This window comes from Prenolepis imparis, unplaced genomic scaffold (assembly GCF_030444845.1).
Source record: "Prenolepis imparis isolate NDT839.2.m4 unplaced genomic scaffold, iyPreImpa1.0 SCAF_3, whole genome shotgun sequence".
In the NCBI taxonomy this organism is placed as follows: Eukaryota; Metazoa; Arthropoda; class Insecta; order Hymenoptera; family Formicidae; genus Prenolepis; species Prenolepis imparis.
The window spans coordinates 19,239,886-19,267,024 of NW_028141161.1; the positions used below are offsets into that span (position 1 = coordinate 19,239,886).

The 27,139-nt window shown below is 29.4% G+C and overlaps 4 protein-coding genes across 7 annotated transcripts; all 4 read right to left on the reverse strand.

The window, feature by feature from the left end:
• Positions 1–1,523: 1,523 nt before the first annotated feature.
• Positions 1,524–7,809, reverse strand: LOC145933459 (lipid storage droplets surface-binding protein 2-like). 4 transcript variants are annotated; one of them, XM_083033168.1, is made up of 5 exons: positions 7,108–7,809; positions 6,696–6,796; positions 5,812–6,180; positions 5,448–5,733; positions 1,524–5,112 (listed from the first exon to the last, which is right to left on the reverse strand). In XM_083033168.1, exons 3-5 carry the CDS (start codon positions 6,121–6,123, stop codon positions 4,874–4,876), a joined length of 837 nt encoding a protein of 278 aa, XP_082889294.1. In that variant the 5' UTR covers positions 6,124–6,180; positions 6,696–6,796; positions 7,108–7,809; the 3' UTR covers positions 1,524–4,873. The 4 variants fall into 4 exon arrangements, with proteins under 4 accessions (XP_082889294.1, XP_082889293.1, XP_082889296.1 ...); XM_083033167.1 differs by having other exon boundaries at positions 6,696–6,868; XM_083033170.1 differs by lacking the exon at positions 7,108–7,809 and having other exon boundaries at positions 5,448–5,471; positions 5,550–5,733; positions 6,696–7,101.
• Positions 7,810–8,017: 208 nt separating this feature from the next.
• Positions 8,018–11,963, reverse strand: LOC145933460 (lipid storage droplets surface-binding protein 2-like). The gene is made up of 4 exons (XM_083033171.1): positions 11,820–11,963; positions 9,570–9,898; positions 9,002–9,251; positions 8,018–8,896 (listed from the first exon to the last, which is right to left on the reverse strand). Exons 2-4 carry the CDS (start codon positions 9,891–9,893, stop codon positions 8,640–8,642), a joined length of 831 nt encoding a protein of 276 aa, XP_082889297.1. The 5' UTR covers positions 9,894–9,898; positions 11,820–11,963; the 3' UTR covers positions 8,018–8,639.
• A 1,996-nt stretch (positions 11,964–13,959) lies between these two features.
• Positions 13,960–17,705, reverse strand: LOC145933776 (lipid storage droplets surface-binding protein 2-like). The gene is made up of 4 exons (XM_083033767.1): positions 17,550–17,705; positions 16,201–16,536; positions 15,836–16,049; positions 13,960–15,213 (listed from the first exon to the last, which is right to left on the reverse strand). Exons 2-4 carry the CDS (start codon positions 16,516–16,518, stop codon positions 14,936–14,938), a joined length of 810 nt encoding a protein of 269 aa, XP_082889893.1. The 5' UTR covers positions 16,519–16,536; positions 17,550–17,705; the 3' UTR covers positions 13,960–14,935.
• Positions 17,706–20,551: 2,846 nt separating this feature from the next.
• On the reverse strand, positions 20,552–26,735 carry LOC145933624 (lipid storage droplets surface-binding protein 1-like). Its single transcript, XM_083033496.1, has 8 exons — positions 26,569–26,735; positions 24,240–24,381; positions 23,831–24,016; positions 23,201–23,390; positions 22,821–22,987; positions 21,611–21,868; positions 21,261–21,359; positions 20,552–21,043 (listed from the first exon to the last, which is right to left on the reverse strand). Exons 2-8 carry the CDS (start codon positions 24,366–24,368, stop codon positions 20,918–20,920), a joined length of 1,155 nt encoding a protein of 384 aa, XP_082889622.1. The 5' UTR covers positions 24,369–24,381; positions 26,569–26,735; the 3' UTR covers positions 20,552–20,917.
• Between the last annotated feature and the right edge of the window lie 404 nt (positions 26,736–27,139).

Here is a 27,139-nt window from a genome sequence, read left to right on the forward strand (position 1 = left end):
ACCGCATTCCTCGAGAAAGTTGCAGCGCGCATCGTATATGCGGCCAAGCAGTAGTACACGTCAGGATTATCTGCGAGCACGTTAATGAAAAGACGTCCGTCCGTTCGCAATTCAAATTCAGCGGACGCCGCGATGAGACCGGCAGGAAGGATGACGTTTTAAGAGGCATAGAGAAACGCGCGTCGACTTCCGATGATTAATGTGACGTTATATTGTCCATTACGTACGTATAAACCACGTGGGTACCGCGTTTTATAGAACGTATAATAAAGGATAAACTTTAATGAATAAGCAAGCAGAGATGCCTTTCTGGTATAAATATCAAGATATATCTTGTTTGAATATTGGATGTTAAAAAAAATCTTCTCCATAAATAGGATGAAGAAATATTATATCTAGAAAATATCTATTATTGTTGGTAAATTATTATCGATAAACAAGGATCTCTTTTAATGCGCGCATTTCGTTTTGGGAAGAATTCTTTCTCCGCAAATAATAAATTATTATAGCAACGAGAATTTATAATAATACTCTAATCTAACATTAAGAATCTACTGCTGGTCTAATACATTAAGGAATCTGCTTCATAATAATACACTGTATTAATTTCGATGAGATAAAGTTGATACGTATGATTAAAAAGTTCCTCCCTCTTGCTTTTCCACCACGAGATATAAAGTCATCTTTCATTTGATGAAAAATGTTCGTGGCAGTTGCGTGCTAATCTCGACATGATCATATTCTTCCGAGCCTTCGGTTGCAATGAGATTAAGTGTGAAACGACTATGAAGAAATCGTGATGAAGGCGGCGAGAGGAGACTCGCCTGGCTTCATCAGACGCAGCTTCACATGCGTGTATATCTTCCCGTTACAAGTTTCCGCGTGTATATGTGATTCCATCACACCGCTTCATTCTCGCGTTTTCTCGCAGATCGTGGCAAGGGAGAGGGAATGTGATAAATGCTTCGACACTGACATTAGAAAAATATACTCTCGTTTCTTCGATGCCCTGGCAACCCCTTATCTCCCTGACTCGAGTCAGACTCTCCTTTTGAGAAATGGTTCGTTTTAAAAAAAAGCGGCCAGTCGGATTTTACGTTGGCTATTTACGTCTATTTCGTCTTAACGATCTTAAGATTGACTGCACTGGCAACATAAGTGCGAGTATCGAAAACAAGATTAATATATACATAGAAAAATATACAAGGAGAGACATACGTACTTCTTGATGACAGTATAATACAGGCATGTCAAACTCGTTTTGCATTACGGGCCACATGATCTATTTTGTATTAAGCTGAGGGCCGCATGTTTTCAATGTTCCTAGAATAAATAAAATACGATTTTTTTAATTATTATATTTAGTATGTTCAATGTATATTATACATAGTCGCTTTATATTTATATCTTATGTTACTTTTTAAAATAAAAATATTTTACGATTTTTTAAATAAAAAAACAAAAATAGAAACTATAATAAAAAATATTTTACTTTTTTTTATAAAAAACAAAAATAGAAACTATAATGAAAAATAAACAAAATCACAATTTAATATTATTTTTTAGAAGATATTTGACATCGTTTTTCACAAACCAATTTTTTTAAAAAGATTTTCAAGAAGTTTCGGTGGGCCGCAGTTTTTTTGTTGGCGGGCCGCGTGTTTGACATGCCTGGTATAATATCTTTAATATTCATTTTTTTATATAGTATACAAATGCATTAGTAAGTACAGAGAAGAAAATAAGAACAAAACTAATTCGTAGTTTCTCGTAGCATCATTAATGTACAATCATTATGCAATCTGTTTCATGAGTTTACTTATCGTTCTGTTACAAATAGAGAGCGAAAGTTCGTTTTCGCGACGAAAATAACGAAACCTTTTTTCCAGATGGATGATACATTGAGACAATTTACGTACAATTGTTCTCGCGTGCGTTCCGTTTAAACGGGAGTATATCTCCGATTCTATTATTGACATTGTCAAGATAATATATATCTCTCTCAAATTACCAAAATAGAATGGCTTCTACGTATATACGCGTGTGTGTCTCGGGTTCTCCAAAAGAAACATTTATAAAAAAAAATTATTGCAAAAAACTAAACATATTGGTTAATAAATATGCGAAATTTTGTCATTATTAAATTTTACGAACTGTCGCACTCTATTATACATATAATTATAATTCATTTTTAATATATGTAATATATTTATAATATCTTTATAATATTATAAAGATAATACACTCGTCAACAAAATTAACGCATATGTATTTTAAGTCAAAATTTCGCATAATTTCAAATAAGCATAACTCCGCTAAAAATGATCGGATTTGAAAAATTTTTGTTTCATTGTCAAGCTTGAAGTCTCTACTTTAAAAATCATCCGCCAGATTTTTAATTTATCCTCCCTCCCCGTACGCCACTGCTTCAAAAGTAAGGACGTGTTTTGTCTCTAAAAAATTGCATATTTTGACGCACTCCACGGAGTGGAATAAATTTTTTTCGCAAATCTTATCATAACTATCGTAAAATGTGGACTTTTTACTACAAATTTAAAAAAAAAGCAAAGTTCGTACGATTTTTTTTCGCGGAGTTATTACATGAAAGTTACCCATACATTTTTTCCATTTAATGACTCCAAACCCTCTCTGCTGTGTGTGTGTGTGTGTGTGTGTGTGTGTATGTGTGCGTGCGTGCGTATGCGTGCGTGCGTATGGTTAGGAGAGGGAAATGTAGGAATGTTCTCATTCAAAATTGTGTGTTCCCCCCTCGTCTTCAGATTACTTCTTCTATACGTTCACGTATATTAATGCATGCTCTAATTGTTGTTTAAGGAATTTGAGCCCAAATTTACACGCACGCACGCATGCGTGGGCGCATACGCACACACACATATACACACACACTATGCGCCAAATCCAACCAGCAACCTTGTAGTGCGTGTCGGGTAATACTAATGCTGGTGGTAAATGGAAAAAATGTATGGGTAACTTTCATATGTAATAACTCCGCGAAAAAAAATCGTACGAACTTTGCTTTTTTTTTTTTAATTTGTAGTAAAAAGTCCACATTTTACGATAGTTATAATAAGATTTGCGAAAAAAAATTTATTTTACCCCGTGGAGTGCGTCAAAGTACGCAATTTTTTAGAGACAAAACACGTCCTTACTTTTGAAGCGTACGGGGGAGGAGGATAAATTAAAAATCTGACGAATGGTTTTTAAAGTAGAGACTTCAAGCTTGACAGTGAAAAAAAAATTTTTCAAATCCGATTATTTTTAGCGGAGTTATGCTTATTTGAAATTATGCGAAATTTTGACTTAAAATAGATATGCGTTAATTTTGTTGACGAGTGTATATCATAAATATAATATATTTATAATATATTTGTATTCTATTATATATTATATAAAATGTAAAATCTTATATTTATATTTATAATGTTCTCTCAATTTATTAAATTTGCCTTGCTGAAAAATCAAAATAATTTTATACGACATATAAAAGGGCATAAATTAGAATTTTTTTCATCACGGTCATTATTATCTCTGATATATTAATTTTCAATTTGTTCTTTTAATCCGATTCAGAATTAACAGTAGACACGCATTGCATTATATCAGGATATTTAAGTCTAATGTCTACCTTAGCTATACATATATATAAAGATTGTTATTCATTCTCTCTCTCTTCGGATCGATTTTATTCGAGATTAATTGAAACATTTTATTAAATAATCAATTTTTGTAGAAAACACACCAGTTTCACACACACTCGCAAAATCTGAATAACAAACATAGTAGAAATAAAATATTAAGCTCTCATATGTCATGTACAAATACCACGCTCTTCAAGTACGTATGCCTGTAATCACACGATATATAACAGGGTATGAAAAGCGTAGTTATTTATGTGAAAGCATCGACAAATCTTCGGAAAATATCGTGCTACATTCTCAAAACAAGAACGACGATAATCTTTTTGATGATTCGTCCCGCGAATATGCAATATAATAACAACTTGACCAACATTATACATATGCACTATTTCTCCATTATTAATTAGATTATAAAGATTTGAGTACGTAACATACACTATAGTTATATATATGTAAAAAATGCTCAAACATTTTTTTATTTTTAAGCTTTATCGCGCATCCAATAGTGGAAACATTTATACAGGATGTTGCATAACATTCTTTTTCTTTTGATTAAATATCTTGGCAATAAATTTGAAATTAAAATACTCTTTTACAATCAAATTCATGAAACATTTCATAGTTTTTTTCGCCTATTTGCTTTCTTGTAATAAAAATCCGTTGGTTTTTAAGTAATTATAAATTAGAATCGATAGTTCGACTTGAATAAACGGAATTATACTTTTTTGTTATTACGGAATCATATTATAGTTGGTTTATTTAATTAATTTGTTTAGTTAATTAGTTGAGACTTTAGTATTTGTAATATAAAGAAATGTATTAAAACATCCTGTATATTATGAGAGACTAGCTCTATAAAATCCGTTTATATATATTTTTCGAGATTTATCTTTTTCTTAAAAATAAATAGATTATTTCTTTAACAAACGGCAGTCGGAGTTATTTAAAACGTCGGAAATATGCAAATATAGAATATTATGAGAAACGGTGTCGTATATCATGGCTGAGAGAGCACCGCTCCTTTTTAATCCATTCTGAACCGTGAAATTATTCCACGAATAGTCACGTGTTTCAACGACGCCCGTATTAAGTAAAATTCGCAGTTTGCAAGTAAAATATCCCGTGTCGGACATAACTTTTGTAAAAGTTCATAAAAATAGTCTCATTTCTTAAGTGCTGCTGCAGACGTGATTATTACAGACTAGAGCGTGCCTCTAATACGAAAAAATGCAGTCACTGAATAATTTAAAAATCAAGTTCACTACCGATTCTAAGAACTTGATTGCTTGGATAACCACAAGCGCGTGTAATACCAAAATGAGTATTTCTATCTTATACATATGTTGCAATCTTTCCATCATTGCATAGTAAATACGTCGCCATGCTCGGGTACTGAATTCGCACAGTCTTTCCATCGTGTGATGGAGCTTGACGTGTTCGCTACATAACTTCTCTGAAAATATAAATAGATTATAATTTTTAAACAAGAAATCTATTCCTTCCGACTAATTAACTATATAATAATTGCGATTAACATTGACTGTATGGTTTATACATATCTATTATACAAAGCGTTTTATAAAACTCGCGCTATTTTATTTCGGTGTAATATATAATATTCTTTTTAAATTTATACTTTTCTAAAATAATTTTATTTCAATTCAAATACTAACATAAATCGTGTATTTAGCATTATAAATTGCAATATTACTACATATACAAACTACACATTAAAAATTTTTTAAATAATTACATTAAGAATAGAGAAATATGTAACATATATATTACCTGTATTAATGTGAATTTCTTCCTCTGGTGGAGGTAAGTACTTGTTTAGCATAATCTCAGCAAAATCAGTAGTATTATCGACAGTCTTCAAAATATTGATACCTGTTTCAGTTGACATAACTTTGTCTGCTTGTTGCCAACTATAAACGCGTAAATAATGAACTTTGTAATACGTAAGTAAAGTCATAACTCTCACTCTTTGTTTGGTTTCCTGCTTTAGATCAATAAAAGTTTTAACCGCGGGACGGAAACGTTTTGATACGATAGATTTGGTACGATTTAAAATCTGCGAAAAAAAAGAATATACAGAATGATGTGGATATTGTTGGCAATGTATTGCAAATAAGAATATATTATATATTACCTGTTTAGGTTCTTCTTTGATTATAGGTAACTTTACTTCAACAAAATCAATACCTTGGCATAATGTTTTATCCAAGGTATAAATTGGTTTCTTCATCAATTTAGCGACTGGCAAAGACTTTTCTATCATTATATTTACTACATTTTCAACAGTATCAAAGGCCCAGTTTAAAAATGTATTTGTGCCTTTTACACGTTCGTACACCTCTGTGGATTTATCCCACAAATAATTCACGCTGGGTATTTTACGTGCACGATCGACAGCTTGAATTCGATAAAATTGATCTGGGAGTTCTGTTTCCATGGCTGTCATCAAACCAAGATCTCTCTTTCATGGATAAAAATGGTTTCTCTCCCCGTGACAGTAAATCTGTAATAAAAACACGATATTAAAATCTGAATAAAAAATATTATATTATCAGAGGGTTCAGGAATAATATGAACACAAGAGAAAAATCTCCCTTTTGTAAATTCGCTCCTATATGCCGTACATAACAAAAGTATATCTAATATTTTCATATCTTTTATACAGTCTACATAATTTTCCATGTTTAAATAATGCTTAAATAAAAATTTTATATATAAGTTTTTTTTTAATACTATAATTTTAATATAACAAGAAACATTATTAATATAAAAATTATTAATTTAATTTAATTTTTTTAAATAAAGTCCTTATCTCGAGAAATAAGAGAAAATATAAAAACACGAGCATTAAAAGTCTTATTTACGTTTAGTTTTATTAAAAAATTTTATTTTTAGTTTCATGTATATACAAAAGTTCAATACATTACATAAACAAAATTATTTACAGAGTAAAGAACAGTTCGCGTGTTTACATGTATAAATTTGCTGAATTGTTGTAGTCAAAATAAAAACACTTACTGTTAACGTTGCATCATAATGCATATATCATCATGACATTACTCCAAGCACGATAACTCAGCAATAACTTGCAATCATCCGTTAACACATTCCACTCGGTGCTTATATGAATTGAAATTCAAGCAAGACATGCACAGTCAGTTTGCCAAGGAAAAAGAGAAAACAAAGAAGATCTTTTAAACACACATACATCCATACCGAGCGAAAATAATATCACGACGTGATTGGAGCACAAAGCATCAGCGAGAAATGCGCGCGGCTTACTGCGTCTCATTGTTGCGCCAATCGATAGCAACGTGTGAGCCAGTTATAGAAACGTACATATGTTCTCAAGATCAATGTCACGGACGCGAATTGACAGGTGGTTCGGCCGGCATAGCTGAACAAAGGAAACCGATCGGTTGACACTTACCTGACTAACAATCGCGAATGGACGCGAACTTCCCTTTAAGCTGCCCTATGGCTTTGTACGTTTCCCTGCTTGCCCTTCTCTCACCCTCTCGCTATCTCTCTCTCTCTCTCTCTCTCAAACACTGCAGCTGTTGTACCTTGATCTCTGATTCATTTCGCCACGAAATTTACTCCGATTGAGCGCGAACACGATTATTTATACACAAGTGTGATCTCTGCTTGCTCGCTGTCATTTTTCACTCATTCGATATCTGAGTTGAGATGCGATTCTCTACCACAAGATCACGCCGCTGCTGTTAAGTTTCTCGATATGGTTTCACTTCGGAGCAATCGTACGTCGGTAAACTGAAGACTGAAGCAGGCTCTACAAAGGCATATTGATCCAACTGGTCCCGGTCCCTTGAGGCAGAATAGGAGTAAAATTCAATCTTTTCAAGCGTTTTTATTTTATTCACAAATTTAACAGTTTTTATTTATTTTTAATTAAGAGAAAGCATGAGCCTTAAAAACATTTGACTTTTCATGATTTAAATCAACATTATTCTATTGGAAACCATTTTCTGTCAAATAAACATATGAAAAGTTACAATGTTCAAATTTTAATCTTCTTTAAATAATTTTAAATGTTTCAATTCGATTATTTTCATTGTCATTTTATATAATCAACCTAATATATATTTAAATTAAGAATTTTACTTTTAATTTCTATTATTTAAAGTTATCCTCCAAACGCTCCAAAGAATTATCTTACTTTTGATTTTTTTCTAACGAAAAAGCTTGATTTTTCTTCAATCTTCTTTAATCTTGGTTGAATTCTTTGATTCAATTCCTACTTTCAGATTAAATAAGATGAAATATATATATTTTGTTTCAAAATTATATTTTAGATAGTATAATGTTATACTAGAATATTTTATAAAATATATATTTGCCTTTATTCATTATGCTTGTAGCAGTCTTTTTTACTACGATATGTTTCGTGGTGCTTAAACTACGTTTGTACATTATATATGTATATTAATCAATAACATTAACCAATAACATTGAATTTTCATTTCTTGTAAAAACGTCGCAATTTACATCAATATAAAAATTTTTATATAAAAATATTAGTAAGGCAACTATACGACTTATTGACCACAGAATCATGTGATTTTTACGTATATTATAGAAACGTGTAGAGTGTAGAATATAAAAACGTGTAGAAATATTCCAAAAAGCTAACAAATATCAATCTATTCATTATAAAGTTCCAATATTGCAATATTGTTCACGAAGATTATCATTTTTTTCGTGCTTCAGCGTATTTTACATTTTTAATATAATTCTTGTTTAAAAGAAATATTTAAAAAATTTTGAAATAAATGTATATATGTATATGATACATAAAATTTTTTTGAATGACTAAAAGTGTGCACGTTATTTTATCGTACGTTTCTCTGAATATTTGAAAATATTACGGTACGTAACGAATGAATTAACATAAATTGTACATCAAATTGAACGCAGAAATGAATAAAGCGAGCTTTGAGCTTATTTCTTCTCCTCATCCTTTTTCTCCGTTGGACTGTTTGCCTGCTTATCATCCGTCTGTTTCTGCCCAAAGTTCAAGAAGTGCGTTAAATGAAGAATTGACACTACGCTGGTTATGTATGTCGCCACGTCTTCCTTCTTTACTGTCCTTAATTGCGCAGCAACGGAATGATAAACGCGATTAGCAGTTTTTGTCGATAGCTGACCGATTGTTTGCACCGCGTGGAGCACTTTGTTTTCATCTGCTGAGACTGGAGCTGCAAAATAATCATTAGCGTCATTATCGTCATTAAAAACGATACCAATCTTTAAACTTTAATAGAGCTTAAGAAAAAGCTCTTGTGAAATTTTTAACAACGTACTTGGCATATTCTCCTCTCCTTCTACCGGCGGGAAGTAATGATCTAATAAACGATTGACAAGTACGCTGGTGTTGTCAATGCCTTGTACAGCCATGTTACCGCATTGTGTGTTTAGGAGCTCGTTCGCCTTAGCTATACTGATCTCTTTCAGTGTAGACGCCTGTTGCGTGGCTGATTCCTTTGCCACGTTCAATTTTTCAATGGTTGGTTGCAAGGAGCTGTTCATAACCGCCTTCGCGGCGTCGTAAATCTGCAAATATAAATGTCATACTTCTAGTGATTTATTTCACGATTAATTAATCCTATGTATAAATTAACATTTTTTTATATGAATTTATTATTTTCTATTATTCAATATATTTGTCTATTTATTTTAATATTTTCTTTCTTTCATTAATCTTTTTAGATTTAAAAAATTACAAATATTAAATTCTAATTAAAAGATTATTTTAAAAAAATATAAAAGATATTTTACTATGGATTTAAACGTGAACTCTCAGAGTGCAGCTGTCAAACATTCTGCCATTCGAGAATTAAAAGAGAGAGAGCAGGTTTCCTTTAACGTTACCTGCTGCGGTGGTTTCTTTACGATCGGAACTTTTTGTTCAACAATGTCTAACCCCTGGCATAGCTTCTGGTCGACGGCGTTGATCTGTCCTTCGAATTTCTTAGCCAAAGGGGCCGTAAGCGGCGCCGCCGTGGCGGTTGCATAATGCAATCCTGCTTCGGCAGAGCTCAACGCCCAATTTATTAAATGATGGGAATCCTTAACGTAGGAATACGTAGAGCCCGTTTTCTCGATCGCCGAATGAACCACCGGAATACTTTTCACCCGGTCTATTACCTCAAGACGAGGAGCGGAATTTGGCGTGGCTTTATTTGCATCCGCCATTCTCTCTGTAAAACAATAAACAACATGTCAAATTGATATTCAGGTTTTCAGATTGCTGGTTTCGAAAATGACATATATCAAATTTAAAAGAATGTTTGATAAAAAAGTAATTACTTTAAATTATACTTGTGTACGGAAAGAGACACGCAATCTCTCTCAACAAGAGATTGCGTGTCTCTTTAAAATAATTTGTTTTGAAGTTTGATTTACGTCATTTTTTTAATAAACATAGTTGATTCAATAACAATAAAGTGATATAAAAATTATAATTATATGTAACAAAATTATATATAATTATAACGAAATCATATAATGCTCCATATGTGCTCCGAATTTTATTATGCGAACTAAGTACATGCAAATCTAAATTAGGTACATAATATATTAAATTATACGCTCTATATTTTTTTTTAATTTTAAGCAAACAGTAAATAATAATGTTCGTCACGTACGAGTACATTTGAATATTTTTTTTAAACAATGATAAATGCGCACGAGCAGTGAACAGAGATCTTTGTACTTTCGGTAGCTGATGAGTCAAACTTGTTATTTAACTCGTTATCTGTCGTAGTCTGATTGTGAGTCAAATCAGACTTGCACTTTGATACCCTTACCGATATAACAGGAATAAGTTACATTTATTCAATCTGTTTTTTAATGTAAATCTATGCGTACGATCGGCTAATTAATAAAAGAACTCAATCGGTGCGCAGAAAATCTATTGTAATACACATTGACAATTATATCTAATTTGGTGTCTCATACATATTTATCGACATGCATGTGCGAAACAATATTGCAAAGAGAAATTGCACAGTGTTGAAAAGAGAAATGATTGCAAACGAAATCAAATGCTACGAATTTTACTACACGAACTAATGTACTCAACTCATCATAAGATTATGCGCGTGGTACATGATTCATCCGCTAGAAGAAACGAGAAAATAATAATAAACTCTTATTCCGCGTTTACATTGCATTGCTGCCATATGAAGTAACATTTTTTCCATATTTGCGCACCGCACACACATTTCTTGAATTATTTATTTGAAATATATTTTTCGAAAAACTTTGATTTCCACACACACATTCGTCTTATAATACTTTAATTTTATTAACTTTTTTTCTTCTTACTCTCATAATACTATCTTAAGAGAATAAGAAATCTCTCTTAGATTAAGTTAAAAATTCTGTTAAATTAATGAATCTATTATGTAAAAATGCTCTATAATGCTGTATCTTTATAAGCTATGTAGCTCTTTAGCTCTTTTTTTTCGCTCTTTCTTTTTTGCTTTACAGTGCTACATAGCTTATATAGAGATACAACGTTATAGAGCATTTTTACAAAATAGACCCATAAATATATATTCTTTTTTTTTTACGTACATACATTTTTTATGCAAATATGCATGGAATTTATGCATACGATGAGATTTTATTTAAAAATTATTTACACTAGGCAATCATTTCAGATATGGTACGACTTATCTGCAATATTGACTTGAGTGCTAATTTGATATCGGAGGATAATCTATCTGCATACAGACTTCCCCTTACGCGAGAAGATTTCAAGTTTGTTGTAAAATATTCATTTTAACTTTAGATCAAGTTACTACGTACAGTTACTTGTGAAGAATGCAATCAATGAAATATTTACACATTAATCAATGCATACAACAAACAAATAATATAATTACATTAAAATATTAACTATTTATTTAAAATGCAATAAAAATCACGTGTTATATATTTACAACTGTTCTATTCATTAAGTTAAATTAATTAATGTAAAATCGTCTGTTCAAAGTAACAGCAATAATATAAAAAAGTAATAAGATAAAAAATGTGATATAAATAAATAATAACGTCATTTTTTATAACAAAATGAATTATGTTTCAAATTATGTTACATGAAAAAATACTTACATGTTTGGATGACTTGTTGAAAAAATTTATTGATCACTGAAGTCAGCTGTGAATCACTGATTTACACGAGGCACCGGGTAAGACTGACGTTATATCGGTGTGAGAACTCGTAAGCATCATCAGGTAGAGGGGACCGGAACAGTAACGTCGAAATCAAATGTCCCTTGAATACGAAAGTAATAATAGAAATTATTTTTTTCCATTAATTTTTTTAGTTCTTATAAACATTTATAAATTATAAGAAAAATATTATTGTAGAATAATATTACATTGATTTTAATATAAAAATTTTCAGGATACATTTAACACACAAAATTTCTCTAAACTTATCATTTTTTCTTGGAATCTTTTTTGATATTCTAAATTCTAATTGAATGATTACATATTTGAGGGTAATACTTAGGATTATTTAATTATCGTTAATATTCTTTCTTTGTAATTATTTATCTTTTACTTGATTCTTTAACATTTCTGTTAAGAAATTAAACACGTAACTTTAATGATAAAATAACATGTTTATTTAAATGAGAAAAATCTTTTTTGAAAAATTATTTAACTCTTCTTTTCCTTTTATAATATTATACATTACGCATTATTACACCATACTGTTTACTCGATTTCATCATACAATTCTACCATGCTTTTATAGTTGGGTTCCGAGTGATGTGTATACGTCTGTGATTTCATTTGTGCTTCTGCGCAGTAAGAACATCCAGTAACATCCATGACGTGGCGGTCACACAACACTCTCTTACTTATATCCTATAAATACATACATGTGAAAACCAAGTGAATAGCCGACTTACAATGAGTTGACCGTACTGGGAATAATGAGTAAAAATCATGACACTGTCCAATGTACAAGTCTGAAGCAATTCCTTTTTATTTAATGTTGCTTGGAGATATTTGCATTGTCACGCTTTTCTCTTGAAATAGAAATTTTATTATACGCGATAAAATGCATAAAATATTCAATTATAATATAATGTATGTCTAAAATATTAAACTTTTAACAATTTGTTTCTAATGAGAAAATAATTGCATTATAATAACTATATAAACGTTTAGAGTTCTACTGCGTCTATTTTTATCTTATGACAAGAAATAATTCAAATTACGGAGCTAAAACTTCTTGTTATAATTCCAATAAATAAATAAATTAAAAGATTAAGGAAAACAATAAAAAATATATGTACTTATATATATATATATATATATAAAGTATTGTTCATTCTAAACATGAAATTTATTATTTCGGAGCTTAATTTATTTCAGACTCAACAAAAAAATAAATACTTGTTATCAAAGAATATAACTTAAATTGTATTAATAAAGAAATTTTTCAAATTATCTTCAATTATCTTCAAATTATCACAGAATAAATGTATTGATTAAAAAAAAACACAAATTTTTATTGCAAATATACATTTATATTTTACATTTATATAATGTCCATTGAAGACAAAATACAAAATACGTATCAATATTTTTATTTAAAATGAAATATTTTTATTCTAACATTATGCAAAGTAATAACAGTTATATGCAGGGACCCGGACCGAACCGGAATCAAAACCGATAACCGTTCCATAACCGTTTTTTTAGTAGAACCGAAACTGTAAACCGTATTGAAATTCTATTAAATTTATAACACCGGAACCATAACCGGACCGTTAAATTATTTTCGGTTTACGGTTTTTTTCGGTATTTTTTTCTGTTTTTGCGCAAATGACGGAAATGTCATGATAACTGTCTCCTCGAAGTGCAATTATAATTATTTTCTAAATATTCTGAAACGTGTATGTATTATCGCAATAGTGATAGCAGTGAGGATATTATATTTTCTGTTTTATATATATATATATATATATATATATATATATACATATATAAAGTATATATAAATTATATTACTTTAAAAAATTATTAATTTTTATGACATATGAAAATATATTTATATATGTACCTATCTATATTATATATATCTATATCTAAATATATTTTCATGTATAATATAAAGTGTTGTTTATTTATATGTCATAAAAATTAATAATAATTTTTTAAAGTAATATAATTTAAAAATTAATTAGAAAAACGAAAAGTAAAAATTTTTAAAAACCGGAACCGTAACCGAAAAAATCATAATTTAAACGGTTTCGGTTTTTTTATTTATCAAAAAACCGAAACTGGAACCGGAACAGTTATTAAATATTTTATTAAACCGTAACCGAAACCGAACCCTAATTTTGTTTCGGTCCGGATCCCTGGTTGTATGTATGAAAATTTTTTGAGCAATCGTTAGAAAATCATTATGCAGTAATTCAAGCAATCTCAGTATATCGTTCCGAACGTCCGGCTCTTTATGTATAATATATTATATATATAAATATTAGACAGAAATGCATAAAATATATTGTAGTTATATTTATACATCGAAATCCAAATATAATTATTATATGAATATTTTTCGCCGCAAGCGCACTTAGCTGATATTTCTATATAATTAAGTTAATAAATGATGTAAAAAAACATATATATTAATATATCAAACTATAATAATTATATTAAACTGTCTGCAAAGACAGAATATCGTTTAAATGCTTTATTTTGACTAATATTAATTGGAAACAGTCTCTAAAGTTTATCGTATTCGTATATCTTTGATCATACAATACTACTTATTTATTCGCACTGCATGTATATGAGTTAAAAAATATATACAAAATATATAAATATAAAACTTATCTATATAACCTTATATCTCACATCTTACGATTACATTCCTTCAAGTTTTATATATTCATGGGACAATGTAGACGAATGTGCACGTGTTAATAATCAATAACAGAGATTATTTTAATTAACATTTTAATTGCTACCGCAATATCGAGAGAATAGCAATTAGCACATAGCAATGCATTAATTCAATTCTTAAATATACACAAAGTAATCGTAGAAGATAATAACATATATATTATGAAGAATAAATATAAGCGTTATTTAGTTTCAGTATATAAGTATATATAAGTATAAATGAAATTAATTTTTAGAACATAAAATACATACATGGAGAAGATCTGGAAAAAATAAAAAATCAAAATGATTTAAAATCAAAGTTATTCGCTTTTTTCCTTATCACTTTGTGATTCTTCCGTTTTCGTTTCCATTTTCTCGCCATTTTCTTGCCGTTTTTCGTTATTAACTGTGTGGAGATACTTCGTCAATCGAAGAAATTCGACTAAATTGCTGATGTAAGCTTTTAATAAACCGTTCTTGTTGTTGGTATTCAAATGATATATTATGTTCAAGTACACACGTCGAGCGGCTTTATTGGATAGGTGACCTAATGTTTGCAAAGTATGTAGCAACTTGTCCTCATCTTGTGTGTTTACATCTGCGAATACATATATAAAAATAAAATTAATATATTTAGGGAAATAATAAAATATAGAGATTTACATTACAAAATGAATTGAAAGCCATTCTCGCTGCATATTTAGCGTTAATCGGAATTGTTTAAAGTTTTGAATTTTATTTGATTAATTTATATAAAAAAATATGATAAATGTAAGATAACATAATATCTATATAAATTGCAAATAAAATATAGAAATTATAGATAGCTAGAAAACATATCAGCTATAAAATTCAAGTCTTGATAATAATTATACAGAGGAAAAAGATTCGCTAAAATTTATTATTGAAACACAGGACATTTTTTTATGTAACAAGTTATTAAACATAAATTAGAAAACAACAGTAGTACAATGAATAACAGATTATGACACGACTATAAACTCTTATTGTTAGTTGTGTTAGTAGCTTTCACTAACTTTCTCGCTGACGCGAGAAGACTTTCATTACATTGTAATTTTATTATAGATTGTAAATTGTAATATTCTAATATATGAAGAAATGAAGAGTTTAATGTATTTATGCATTTGCAATGTATTATTCAATACTCTACATATTTCAATTTTAAGTTATCGAGAAACGAAAAAATGTACACAATTTACCTCTCGGCTTTTCTTCTTTTGTTGCGGGAAAATATCTGTCAATAAGCTTATCGACAACAACGGCAGTGTTATCTAAACCTTTCACAGCCACGCTACCATAGTGTGTCTCGAGAATTTGATTAGCTTTATTCCAGCTAATGTCTCGCAAATTCGTCGCTTGTGTGACAATTAAATCATTTACATTCGAAATGCTTAATGCCGCCTTTTTATAAATCTGAAAAAATATATTGAATATATTTATAAATATAAATAATATATTTTTAGTTTTATTTTTGTATTCCGAAAACATTTTTAGCAAAAAATGTATATTTCATGTGTTTTTTTTAGATAAATTAATATTTAGATATATAATGTAAAATTCAGACCTGCTCGGGTTTTTCCTTCACCATCGGTACTTTTTCTTCGATCTTGTCGAGACTTAAACACAACGTGTAATCGACGAAATTTATAGGACTCTGAAACCTCTTCGCGATAATCGACAGCACGGTAATAGGTATTACTTGTTTTGTTGCGACATTAATGGATGTCTCAGCAGTGGTGAGTGCCCAATGCACCAGCTGATTCGAGTCCTTTATCTTGGAATAAGTCTCCGCGGATTTAACGAGTGCCGATTCGACGATGGGTAATTCCATGACACGATGGAAGGCCTTCAGATTAAGAAGCTGTGCCACTTCTGTCGCCATGTTTTCTCGCGCGGAAAGCTATCATACGGAAAATATTTGTTTAAATTTTACAAAGATGATTTATAAGCATATTGATTATATTTCGAGAAAAAGTTTGGCAAATTAATACATTCCAGTATAACATGTTTTTGAGAAAAAAAATTAATTTTAGGATGTTTTAAATTTAAAATAAAAAAGAAAACTTTCTAACTCTATGTGCAAATATATTGCTGTATGTATATACGTCTAGCGAACGTCAATGCTTGCAACTTGATTAATTAATGATCATACAAAACTTTCTCAAACTCTCTTTGAAAACGTTCCTCTCATATTTTCTTTTGCGCTTCACATAATTATATTGTACATATATATAATTTCAATCTTTTATATTTTAATAAATATACGCGAGTTGAATTGCTACGCAATATAATATTGAATAACATAATAAGATTTGAAACGATTTGTGAATCTCTACGACAGCATTGAAAATGAAATTCCTGAACTGATCCTTCATAATACGATAAACGGGACTGTAAACATCAGAACGTTTCAATACTGGTAACATAATATTTTCGAATTCAACATAATATCCTTCATATCGATACAATCCAAACATATCCAATATGGCTATAAATTGTCGGTCGCGAATATTATATATAATTATTTTTAATTATTAAATTTATAATATAAATTTCTTTAAACTGAAAACAATTTTAATATCTAATATATTACATTAAAAATTGAAGAATTATGAGAAAATAAAGTTGAATTAAATTTTTCGTAAAAATAGAATAAAGAATTTATATGCAAATAGCGTAATAATAATTCTGTAGTAATAATATGTTATACAATAATATAACTCTTTACAAGTCACACCTAGAATATTTCTGATAACGTATATAAGTACACGTAATTAAAACACGATTTCATAAATTTTAATTAAAAATTTTTTGTAAATCCAAAGGTTTATTTTAAAATAATTTCCACTGACCGGAAATAAAATTTCAATAACCGAGAGATTAAAGGTCATTATTGCCAAAGATGGTACTTACAGACTGGAGTAACTGCGGCGTCGATCACCGTATAGTAGTTCACCAGCGTAGCTCTCGAACGCGTCTGATACTTGAGTACGAATGCTGCTGTCGGTCACGTACAGTGAACACTTATAACGTGGAGAATCGCTTGCGCAGTGAACGCAGTTTGAATGAGCCAATAACTGACTGAGCAAAGTACGACATATATAACTGCCGGTTCCAGATACGTACGACGGAGAATCTTTTTATTAAAACAAATTCTTTTTTGAAATCTTCGAATGTGTTGTCATATATTTTAGAGAAGCGAGAAAGCATTTTTGAAGGACAGTAAAAAAAGTTTGCAGTGGTGTATTGCTACTTATTTTATTTTAATAATAAAATTATTTTTTGTTTGTTCTCCGATTAACTCCAATTTTTTTATATTATTGTTCCCAATATTAATAAAATGTTACAGCCACATATCTATGATATTTTAAATGAAAAAATAATATAGATATTTTTCAATAAAATTGTTTCAAAATTTTTATTATATAAAAATCCTTTTTTCTATTTATTTATTATATATATAACATATACCATACATTTTCAACCTCAACTTTTAATTGCATACAATTGCACCATCCGATCGTGGCTAGATGATACACACTCTTTTTAGAACAAGCAGAATGCGCAACACACAAGGAGGTCAATTATATAAAATAATTTATTTAAATTAAAGTAAAATATATTAAATATATATAATTAATTAACTTAAATTAAAGTAAAATATATTTTTTTAAATCAGCAAAAATATATCTTAATATTTTTATATCTTATAAATATATTTTATAATTTTTTTATTTGCATAAATTATGAACAGTATAAGAAGTAATTGATGTGTCTTTATTCCTGTAAAATAATAATTTTAGTAGAACATGTTATAATTTTCTCCCGTTATGCTTTTCCTTACCATGTAACGTAAGTACATTTTTTCGTATGTGTGAAATGAAGAGAGGATGAGGTTTCTCAGCGTCCGTGTCTATAGTCATGTATCTTCACTGTACAAAGTCCATTTCATCTACATCGTTAGAGCATGCCTGTGTTATCATGACTGGTGCGATTGTCGCACATAGGCACACAAAATGATTTCAGAGTTATTGGAAGAATCCATATCCGCATTCTACTAATTGTAAGAATATATTGGCTCGATGGAAAGAATATTCCCCTTCAAATTATAAATTTCTGAAATATTTTACTTGAAGATTATGATCTCATTTTTTTATTATTAATATTTTTTTTATTTTTAATAAATGTAATTATTAGTAAAACTATAAGCATAATTTTTGAAGAATTTCTATTAAAAGTCATCTAAATTGTATCATCATTTGTTTGAGCTATAAATAACACAATTTGAATCAAAAACTGATATAATTTAAATTTAAAAGCGGGAATATATATTATTTTAATAATACTCATTAATTTCTTTTAGAAAGTTTTTCATGATAGTAAGAAATAATTATTATAACACCAATTTCTTGTACAGATAATAATTAATAATAAATATAAAGTTAATATAATTTGTCATTTATATATATGATAATTTTCTTAAATTATATAACAATTTAATATAGAAAAATAATCAGTAACTAAAATTCATTAATTCTAATTTATAAATTTATATTATTATTATTATTATTATTATATGTTTGTGTATTATTATTAAACTATGATCAAAATTTATCTGAGTAGCCAATTTTCAAGGTTAAAATATTATTCCGCTATCTTTTTATTTGTAAAATATTCGTCATCAATAATGTCATACTAAGAAGTTATCTAAAGTTGTTATCATTCTTATAACTAACTTTGTAGATTAAGTTCCAAAGTTTGTAAATATATTTTGTCTAGACAGCACGACTTATATAGATAAGCTTTTATTGCGTGATACATCAAGTACCGCAAATATATAATACATCTTGCACTCGTCTACTTTAATCATTTAGGTCATTTTTTCTAAAATCTACTTTTGTTGTTAATGCGAACATGTAAATTATGTAAATTTATAAATGTTATAGTACATTATTATTATTACATAATTAGCACAGGTATTTCTTAATACACGCACACATTTTAACATTTTATAGCATATATATAATATTTAAAAAATATTAAAATATTAAAATATTAAAGAGAAAAAGACTCTATATATCAAATATGTATATAAAAATCTCTCTTAACAATATATTTCTACGCAGATATTATCGGAATATTTTTATAGATACATACGTATACTATTATTTTATTATAGCACAATTATATACCGTATCTATATAAAGTATATTCTACATATAACATATAATATGTGCTACATATTATATAATATGTGCTTCCTGTTAATATTGATACAATATTATTTAGTTGGAATTATCAATGATACTTAATTAAAAAATCGTAACAAATATTATTTTCTGAATTTAATATATCAATATAATAATTGTAATAACAGATTTTCAATTAAAACACAATCGGCGTTTCATTTACTGATGTACACCGAAAATATGCATTTGCAGATTGCTTGTGCAACAGGAAGATCGAGGTAAACATTCTATAAGTATTTAGCTTTCTCCACTTTCACTATTTAAAGAAATCTAAAGAGTAGTAAAAACACGCAGCATATACTGGTGTATGTGTGTGTGTGTGTATAGACAACTCGGAATCTGAATGTTAAAGTCCATGGTTTAAACACTGCAAAAAAATAATGCTATTATGTAGCTGTGTAAATCATAACGTGAGCTCAATAATTTGATAATGTGCACTCTTTTTGAATATTATACGCTCTGATTTTGAACAAAATAAAAAAATAAGCTATTCGCATAATTGTAGATAAAAATGCATATAAATTTCTTTTTAAAAAATATAAAAATCTAAAACCTGGGATGTTTGATTAAATTTTTATTTTCTTATCAAGTAATGAATTATGTTTTGTTATTTTAAATTCTCGAAAGAATAAATAGGAAGGAAAGAAAGCAACAGTCTGTGTGATATTACGGATAATTAAGAGACGGTCTTTTTTATTTCTTCATTTATATATATACTTAATTATCGAGGAAGCATTGCTAATGTGGCTCTAGAGCTGACTAATTTTTAAATCGAGAAACACGATATAAACACGGCACGGGTATATTGTGCTAGTGATACAATATATTTTGTTGCATTATTAAAATGTATAGAAATGTAAAAATCTCACGTATATAGAAATGTAAATATAATGATATAATCACGATTGATGGAATATTATATGTTAATCAGCAAGCTGCGGCTCGGCGCGATTTCTATTCTCGTGTCTTTAACCTTGTAATTGAAAACCGGAAGAAAACCGCACGTAGCAGTTTTCAGACGAGACTCGCTCGTTACTCGATACCATTTACTGGGGGATTGGAAGTCACCGACATGTGGTTGTGGTGGTTCTGCTGGTTTTGCATGTGTGATACCTTCTGAGGGCTGGAACGACCAGCCAAGAGCGCAGCTAATTTTTCCTACAAGGGTGGACAAAGAAATTTGTCTACATCGAGAGACCATGATTCTTAAGAATTCTTTGTTTATCGATGTAAGTTAGCAGAAAAAAAATGTAATGTTTTCATATTTTTTGAAAATATCATGTGTAAGGATTTTCAAACATTTATATTATAATTAATTAATTATTTAAAAAAATTAATTTATAATATATCAATATTATATAATTAATATACGTACCAAGAATATATTCGCGGTTAAGCTCAATCTCTCAATAGCAGAGTGTATGACGGATACTTGTTCCTTTGCTGCAGTGTTTTTATTTATAAGCGGTGTCATCTGAAAAATAACATGCACAATATAAAAGTACTTTAGTTATACTGTACTAGGATATGCTGTTTAGATTTATTATATACTTTATTAAAGTATGCGTCATTCTTCTTAATCTTCTTCGAAAAGTATGTACGATCGAGAGACAATAATATGACTTTTTTTTTATGCACACACACTGCATAAGTTTATTGAATCGTGTAATTGATTGAGTTACGCAAGCGCGTTGATTTAAATCGAATCAGTGAAATTGATGTAACCTTCAACGAGGCGTCGACGACGGCAAGTAGTTGATGAGAAAGCCGGACGAGTAGACGACTTAGACGTCGTGGGGTTCTAATCGCCAAAGCCGTTGTATTATTCACCAGATGCACTATGCGTCGTGTGGACTCGCGCGTCAAAAGTACCAACAGCTGTTCGAATGTGGCCGGACGTGCCTGATTTTCGGGTTCAGGTAGACTCAACTTGGCCCACAACTCCTTGGCCTTTTGTAGCGCTAATTTTGGGTCTGTGGTTATCTATGTATATTACAAACGATAAATTCTTACTCAATATTCATTTATAGATAACCTTACGCTACGATAAGCGAGTGTTCCGTAGGATAGATATCAATATAACCAAGATCACGAGAACAGTATCAATAGTCATTGTATGGAAAATATTTATGATGAGAAAAGCTTTCATGATGAGGGAGAGAGAGAGAGAGAGAGAGAGAGATGTTCTATAGATGTAAATATTTACTATATGTGATCACTCAACGTATTCATGGTCTCGGTTATATGTCTACCTCAGCCTACCTTCTGTTTATCAACGTTTTCATATTCAAACATTTATTTAGAATATAGAAAATGATAAAATATGTGGAAGGCAAAATTTAAATGTTCTAATTTAAAAAATTTTTTTTTAATCACAAATTTTTGTACTAGGTGTATAATCGTATTTTATATCAAAATGATATTTTTTTTTTCTCTAGAATCAAATTATTCTAAATATATCGTAAAAAATTTATATTGATTAGAAAATCAGTATTATTATCAAGTATTTTATATGTTTATCATTTTTTTCGGCATAGCGCACTATCGAAAGATATAAATTACTTACTTATTTGACACTTCTTCAATATAACTGTCGCGGCAATATTTCTACGAGTGAGCAATTAGTGTAGCATTAACAATATTTTTCTAATCGCGATTCTAGCAAATATATATGTGATTAAAGTTCAATTATACTACTAAACGACGCAAAAGTATCTACGCAATATAAGTACGCTAAAAATTAATAATTTTTGTCACGTAATAACATTTATAACATTACAAAATATTTTATAATTTAAAATTTATAATTTATCATTTATAATATTATCAAATATTACCAAACAATTATCAAATATTTAGATGTGTAAATTCCGAAATTTCTAATTATTATTACGCGAATAGACAAATAATAAATTGATTAAATATCGAGTCTTACCAATTCGGCCACATATAGAAGTACATGAATGCATTTCGTTCCTTGTTCTTTAAGAGCACGTGCTTCGATCAAAGTGCGTTGTGTCAATCTCTTTTGGAGTTTACGCGAAAATCTTGCGCCATGCTTGATGGTTCGTGTCGTTTTACTCACCGATTCAGGGCTGACCTCTGAAAAATGGATTGTCAATCACTTGAGACATTTATTGCTGATTAATGTATCGTAATACATCATCGCTATATATTCTGTTTAATTCTACACAACAAGAGCGCGAAACATAATTGAAAACATAATATCTAGATTATAACACATGTGTAAAATTTCGTAGAATTTTGGCATATATTATTTAGGCGTATATATGTTATAGTATACAAAAATCTTACCATCGTTTTTATCGATTGACTCTCCTGGCAAATAACGATCCACATATTTGTCCGCAACTGTCAGCGCATCATCCAATCTATCCGCGGCAACGTTGGCAGCTTGACTGCCAATTTGTTTGACACTTCCGGCACGCTTCAGAACCGGCTTTACAATATTCTCATTTACATATTCTCGCGTGTTCAAATACATCTTAAACGTGAAATAACATGTGATAATCAAGATTAATCGACTTGTTAGAATAGTTAATTAATCATTTCCTTAATTCTTATGGAATCTATCGCAGAATCTATTTGCCCTTTATCGATCATATATAATTAAATACCACAATTTTTATTTCTATTTCTTAATATATCTTTTGTTCAAATTTACTCAAGTTTTTTTTGCATTAATAACAATAAACAATATAATAAATTAATTAATAAATATTGTTATAATCATACATATCGACACATATACATATATGTATATATGTATATGATTATTTACTGATATGAATATATAATTATATCTTATTTATATCTCTATCTACAATATAATTATATCTCTTTATAACAATCTACATATCTCTATACAGATACCTATATCGCATATATAAAGAAAAATTGTGAGAAAGGAATTTGTAAACTTACGAGATAGGGAGGAAGATTTACGGCTGGTACTCTCTGTTCAACAATGTCGATACCTTTGCACAACAGCTGATCAATTGTTATAATTGGTCCATTAAATGCGAAAATCGCTGGCCTTGCCGTTATCGTTGCAATCGCTAATGACTGCTCTGCAGTATCCAAACTCCAATTCATTAAAGAATTTGAGCGCTAATAATAAAATAAATAATGTTCTAGCACAATTAAAAAGGATACATTTTATATTTGATATTATTTGCATATTTTGTTAATCTGAGTTATTTTTCTGAGAGAAAAGTTTTGCGCAGTTGTACTTGATTTGAATCTTTAAAGATAGATTTATCAGTTTTTTATAGTGGCACACCATGTAAATAACTTCCTTATTACATGTAATCTAATTATTAATTATACATACCTTTATCTTTCTATACACATTACCAGCAATGTGTATACCACTTTCCACAATGGGAAGATTCGAAATCCTAGCAACAGATTCAAAATGCGGCAGATCCGAATGCCGCCTTCTCACATTTGTTCGCGCCATATGGAGATAATTGCTGCAAATTAACAATTAATAAGCAAATTAATGCAAAAGTAAACAGACAAAGAAAATTAATAATGCAAAGTACTTAGTAAACAGCCAAAAAAATTAATAATGCACATAATCTGTTTAATTTGAGAATAAGTAGCATACAATACGCTTTATGCATGCGTCATTTATATATTTCAACTGTTTAATTATTTATTATATACATATATACATGCGTGTGTTACAAAAATTTATTGTATCAATTTTTATAAGTAAAATTTTTTATGTTAATTATGTGCACAAAATACTTGTAAGATCATTTCTTAATAATATTTCTCTTCTTAAATCTTCACCAAGTTTTATCTATATACGTACAAGCGTCTTTGATAGATTTTATTTTATTTTTGATGGTTCGTTATCAATCATAATATAATATCGATTTTATTCAAGTAGCATTTTAATTTTTTAAAAATGCTATTTCTAATGCATTTTTATTTAAGTAATTTTTATGCTTAATATTTCATCGATGAAGAAAGTAATACGTCACGATTGGACTTGATTGTTGCGGGCATATTAAAAAAGCTATCAAAATATGCAATTTTTACGCTGACAACCTCTCAACATATTATTACAAACTCGAGAGAAGTGTATTATGATTTTTTGTCTTCTATAAAAACAATGGACTTAAATAAACAAAAAATTATTTATACACTATTAACTTATTCAATATTCGAACTATCAAATTACACAATATTTGCTCAATGATAGATCCTTGTTAAAATAATGCACATCGCATATTGAGATAACAATTGACATTACGATAAAGAGTCAATAATAAGCTTTGATATTTTTTAATAATCGATTGTTACATGTCTCTTTTAAAAGTAAATAATCAATCGCGATATTTTTACAATTTACTAAATTATACAAAATAAAAGGCCAATCTCACACATATATAATATACCTATTTCTCTTTCTATTCAATACATAAAATACATTTAATTCATGCTGTTATCTCTCTTTTTTTTCTCTTTTAACTCACTCAAAATTGTAAATTTTATATTTACGGACTAATGTTATTGCAGCCAATAAAGAATGGATTATCGCTAAAACACCAGTCCGTTGAAAAAACACGTGTTTTATTTGCTAAACGTAAACGGAGCCATATGTCATTAAAAAATACGACTTTCTCAGCATCAGAGAAACGATAAGGGAGGTCATACTGAGAGGAGGATAGTGAAAGGAGATTTTGTTTCGTGGTTAATGTCGAAGCTATACATACATCTTTCTATTTCACGCATCTCTTACAATTAATTAAGAGAGATACTTAAATGCCGAATTGAAGCAATTCATCGATAGCTGCGCAATAAGAGACAAAAGAAAATTAGCTAAACTCGTTAGCAAGACTCAATCGGAACTTTTGGTATGGAACTACTTTCACCTACAGTTACCATAGCTATTATATTATGAGAATGATGTGTTGAGGATGAAACTCCGGTGAAATCTGCAAGTGATTAACACGACATGCTTTCTCGCAAAGGTCAAACTTCATTCCTATGCATATGCAGCATCACGATTGGATTGTCACATACTAAATTTTATTTGCAACTCCTTATGTTTATATAAATAAGTGCGACGTATCTATCGCATTTATTTTAAATTTAATTTAAAATACGATCTAATACTCTCGTTATTCTTTTTATCTTTTAGAACAGATACGCTATATTGCTATTGTCTCCGATATTAAATTCTAATTTAATTTATCATGTAACTATACATATATTATCGATCATCGATATATTATTGATCTGACAATGAGTGTTTGATTAAAATAATGGCTAAGCAACGCGACAAATTTAATCGAGTTACTCCCGTTTATTTATCTTCCATTTCTTTTTTTCTCTCGATTGCTCGCACTTCTCTCTCTCTCTCTCTCATCGATAGTATGCTAATATATGTATATTAATTTCACGCATTATAGTACGCTAAATCGCACGGATGCTTCTTTTTTTTTGTTTCAACTAATAAATAATAAATAATCAGTTATACAATCATATTCAGATATACATATAGAGACACACACATTCGTGCAAACACAAATATATACGTATGAAAAACATACACATTCATAAAATAAAATGTGACGTAATCCACACAAAGCCGGAATAGATTCGGATCGGCGGAGATCGACGAAGACGCGATTAAACATTCTTACCTGAAAACAGAGCGAACTAAAGCTGCAAAAAGTGCGATTGAGGATTTGTTTGTGATTATTGTATAATGCGGCCAATCTCACAAGTTCCTCGGTAGCCAACGAGACGGCAGAAAACTCGGCGTTTCGACCGAAGAACGCGCCGTTGACTGCACGTCGAGGACTGCAAATGGTATCTCATCGGTTTGACCTTTGACACATCGATTATATATGAACGCAGCTAACGCAATGACGCATTAATAAAGAAAAACTTGCTCTAGCTTTTCTCTGCTATCTCATAGAGACGAGTTTTTGCGTGATGCGTCAACTTAAGTCGTTTCTGAATCATTAAAATGTAATAGGCGCTCTGTTTTCAGAAATTATGATTTATTTAAAATATATTGATTATGTTAAAATTTAAGATAAATGCTGCATACGAAAAATTTGTTTGAAAACAAATATTATTCGCTGAAAATTCTAGAGCTTACTGCATTTCTCTTCTCTTCTCTTCAATAATTCCTAGTTCAATAGATTAAACAATTAAGAGCACTTATACTCTTTTTTATCAGCATTTATTATATTTTTTTATTTGTAG